Below are 4,095 nucleotides of genomic sequence, written 5' to 3' on the forward strand. Positions count from 1 at the left end.
GGAAATGGTTGTCCTGACATATGTGATGAATAAAAGCTGGTTTATTCTGACACTGCTATTGAATCCCTATTTGGATTTCTTGGGCTCGACTCATGACTTTCACCAGTGGTGTCACTTGTTTCTGTTTCCTGGATTTGTGTACAGCAATTTAAATCGGATATATTCCTAAATCTGGCCATAGATTTCATGACTTAAATGGGCTTCATAAACTGTTTTTGCTGCAGTTTGAGGTGTGGAATCTGTAACTAGTGACTCTAAAATAGTTTAAGATAAACTTCCAGCAGAGCAGTGACATTTTGGATTCTGCACTTGAGGGAGAAGGCTTTAGCTTAAACTAAATTTAAATAACTCTTCTCCTGGGGCAAATTAAGTAACTAGTAAACCCTAAGCCCACTTAATCCAACACATAATGGACATCATTATACTTGAACTATTTCACACTTGTCCATATACAACAATTCCAATATAACGAAGACATCTGACATGGTGCTAACTGGAACCATTTTAGTTGGAACAAAGTTTTTTTTTTTTTTTTTAAAAGTCCAAAGGTATTGCAGTCAAATGTGAACATAACTGTTTTAATTCATTCAAGCCTTTAGTACTCAATACTAACTTTCATTAACATGTTGCCATTAAGCAACTTGCTAATCATAAAGAAGCCACACTTTAAATTGTATTTCTATGAATTATACATTAAAAATAAAATTGAGCATCGGGCATGACATTTTAGGAAAGTGTATATTTATAGGCATCAATGTACCAAATCAAAACCGCATGTAAAAGTTGGGAAATTGATGTACTGGATTTGAGGGCAGAAAGTGTTTATATTTGTGTTACACAATGGTCTCATCAAGTATCCATTATGCTCCTCCATTGTTCTTCCTAGTTCTCCTACCGTAGTTGCATTGAAGGCCATTTTTACTTGCTCAATTTGGGTCAAGTGGGCAACGTTTTACCAGGCGGGTAAAAGAATCCTCAGAAAAGCAGCTCTGCATTACTGTAAGCTGCTATGCCAACTTTTCTTTTGATTAATGGATGTCAAGATAATGTTAAGATGAAGTGTGACTGTAAGTTGGACCCAAAAGCCCATCTGTTCAACATGTTTTTAATAACTTCAGCTTTAAACTATTATAAAAGAATAGTTTGAAAAATTGTAAACTATTCTTCATGCCAGATAACAGTGCCTTGTGCCATATGCCATACTGACAGCTATTCTTATCTGGACAGGTAGGCAAAAAGAGAAAGTTATAGAAAGGAAAAATTTAGGCGACTGAAATCATGAACACCACAAATGTTTCCTCTTGATTGTCTGTAAAAAGGTGCAACAACAGCTTTACGTCCTAAAGTAAAAGCTCTACTGTAACTTTGACCACATGATGGCGCTATTTGGCAGTTTTTCGCCGTAAAATTAAGGATCCATCATGAAGCTCAACATGAAAATCATCCATCGAAGTGTGGCTGCAGCTTTTTATGCTTCTGTGCATTCACAAGAACTAAACGTGTGTATCACAGTATGTGATAAACCACCAAAGCATGCCACCATCCCAGAAAAAAAACACAATCTCTTCCTTCACAACAAAAGGAATACAGCCAGAGGCTCAATATGAGGCATAATGATGACCAACAAAGAAGTTTTGTGATGAATACAATGACAGGGAGGTCACAGAGATTAAACAAGACACCCTCACAAAGATCAGAATGCCTGTCATACTACAAAATAAGTTTTACTTTGATAAACAGCTATGAGTGTTAACTAAAATAAATCTAAATAATTGAGAAAGGAGGCAATTCGAAGAAGCCGAGAGCAAGAGTTTGAATGTACGTGATCCCATTTGCAGATATGAAGCAGTTGTTTATTAACCCCATCCTCCTCACAGTGGCTGGGTAGATGAGACGTTGGCCTCTGACTCCAGATGTGCGTCAGCTCTGGTTTGCCTTTGAAGCCCAATGCTCTGTCCATTTTACAGGAGAACATTCGTGAGTGGGTTTGACCGCAGGCAACTGTTTCTTTAGACAAAAGTAATGCAAAGGAAAACCAGCACAACCAGTACAGTCGAGCGAGAGGATTACCCCATCACAAGTGCTTCATGTGGTCAGAAGACATCGGGAGTGGCACGCAATTTTAAACATCTTGGAGACAGACAGATAAATACAGACATGCATGCTATCAAATAACCACACATCCCTGTATAAAAGTTACAAAAAACAGATACATGGGCACATGTGGGCTCATTCTCTTTCTGGGAAGGCTCAAGTCGGAAAAAACAAATACTGTCTTGAAGTAAAATATGTGTAACAGCACTGCCGAAAGTTTATCCTGTGTTTAAAAGTAGCTCAATCAAAACTAATCTTTTAGTGATACAGAACATAAAATGGAAAATATTTTTTGATTTCAGTAGAAAATCAATAGATGAGAGATCTGAGAGATAATCCCCCATTTCAGGTGATTGATTGATGACCTTAATTGCTGATTGACAGCACCTGAGAGAGATGGATCTAGAAGGGTGTATAAAAACAGCATCCTGTGCTTTGTTTCAGTATGAACTTTGTTAAACCAGCTAAGTGTACAGTTCATCATTTACAGAACTGGTGTCAGGATGGGTAAGAGTAATGTCTTTGTTTGACCTGCATGAAAGGTTTACTGTTACATTTTGTGTATATCTGTGAAATTATATTATTCTGATGGCTACTAAATCTAATCTTTCTTTTCTTGGCAGCAAAGAAAGTGTTGATCGTGTATGCTCACCAGAGCTCTGGATCATTCAACGCTGCAGCCAAAGATGCTGCAGTGAAGGTTTTGACCACTCAAGGCTACGCAGTCGACGTCTCTGACCTGTACGCCATGAACTTCAAAGCCACTGCTACAGCTGAGGACATCAAAGGTGTCTTGATACACAAATTAATTAAAAAGGCCTTACATTTGACTGGTCTGTAAATCTAACAAACTCCACTTGTTACAGGAGATGTGAAGGACGCTGAACACTTTCGTTACTCAAAGGAGACCCAGCTTGCATGGGAGGACGGGAGACTGTCGGATGACATCACTAAGGAGCAAACTAAACTTACTGAGGCAGACCTCATTATCTTTCAGGTAGAACCTGGGTGCCAGTAATGTTTTTACTAACCAATAAATCTTATTTATACAAAATGTGGGCCTGTTCTCCCCAGTTCCCCATGTACTGGTTCAGTGTTCCTGGAATCTTGAAGGGCTGGATTGATCGGGTGCTCACGAGTGGATTTGCCTTCACGCAAGACAAGCGGTACAGTCTGGGAATCTTCAAGGTAAGGGCTCAATCAAGGTTTGTATTCGTCTCAAAAGATCCTGTGTTCTCAACTTGCTTCCTCTTTTCAGGACAAGAAAGCCATGTTGTCCTTTACCACTGGCTCTCTTGAATCCATGTTCAGCCCAACTGGCATCAATGGGGACATGAATGTCACACTGTGGCCCCTGCAGGTACTATTTCACTCCAGATGGACTACTTGCAATAAACTGGACTTCAAGCATCCATACTTACACAAATGTTCCTATCCTCCTGCAGAATGGCATCCTTCACTACTGTGGCTTCCAGGTCCTGGCCCCTCAGATCTTCTGGGCTCCTTCTTCCGCTTCTCCTGAAGCTCGCACCAGCATGCTGGAGGGCTGGCGTACACGTCTGCAAGGCCTCCTGGAAGAAAAGCCGCTGTCCTTCATTCCCTTGGACAGCTTTGACGAGAAGAGCTTCCAGTTAAAGCCTGACCTCCATGAGGAGCATGACAACGATTTTGGACTGACGGTGGGCATCCACCAGGGCAAGCGGCTGCCTCCCCACAGCCAGATGAAAGCTGGGTGCTGAGGAAATGGTTGTCCTGACATATGTGATGAATAAAAGCTGGTTTATTCTGACACTGTTGTAGAACTGAATGGTTTCCTGTCCAGATTATCTTTTGTCAGGTGGTTAATTTGACTACTTGTTTGCATATCAAGTATAGCCCAGAAGGTGTCTGAAAGTTAAACACTTGTATCCTAGCAGTCCTGGTATGCCTCCAACCAAGTCATGGGTGACCCAACTCCACACATGCTACAATCTTGTAGCAACGTATGCAATCGGCTTGACA

General features: G+C 40.6%; 1 protein-coding gene across 1 annotated transcript; it reads left to right on the plus strand.

The window, feature by feature from the left end:
* The first annotated feature begins 2,597 nt into the window (after positions 1–2,597).
* On the plus strand, positions 2,598–3,833 carry LOC142395966 (NAD(P)H dehydrogenase [quinone] 1-like). Its single transcript, XM_075478513.1, has 6 exons — positions 2,598–2,601; positions 2,709–2,882; positions 2,961–3,091; positions 3,169–3,282; positions 3,353–3,454; positions 3,540–3,833. Exons 1-6 carry the CDS (start codon positions 2,598–2,600, stop codon positions 3,831–3,833), a joined length of 819 nt encoding a protein of 272 aa, XP_075334628.1.
* Positions 3,834–4,095: the final 262 nt, after the last annotated feature.

The sequence above is a fragment of the Odontesthes bonariensis genome, chromosome 12, assembly GCF_027942865.1.
Source record: "Odontesthes bonariensis isolate fOdoBon6 chromosome 12, fOdoBon6.hap1, whole genome shotgun sequence".
NCBI lineage: Eukaryota > Metazoa > Chordata > Actinopteri > Atheriniformes > Atherinopsidae > Odontesthes > Odontesthes bonariensis.

Excerpts from the sequence above, each read along its gene's own strand:
- LOC142395966 (XM_075478513.1), top strand. Across the intron at positions 2,883-2,960 it reads TACAGCTGAGGACATCAAAG|GAGATGTGAAGGACGCTGAA; the intron begins GTGTCTTGATAC and ends CACTTGTTACAG. Across the intron at positions 3,283-3,352 it reads ACAGTCTGGGAATCTTCAAG|GACAAGAAAGCCATGTTGTC; the intron begins GTAAGGGCTCAA and ends TCCTCTTTTCAG.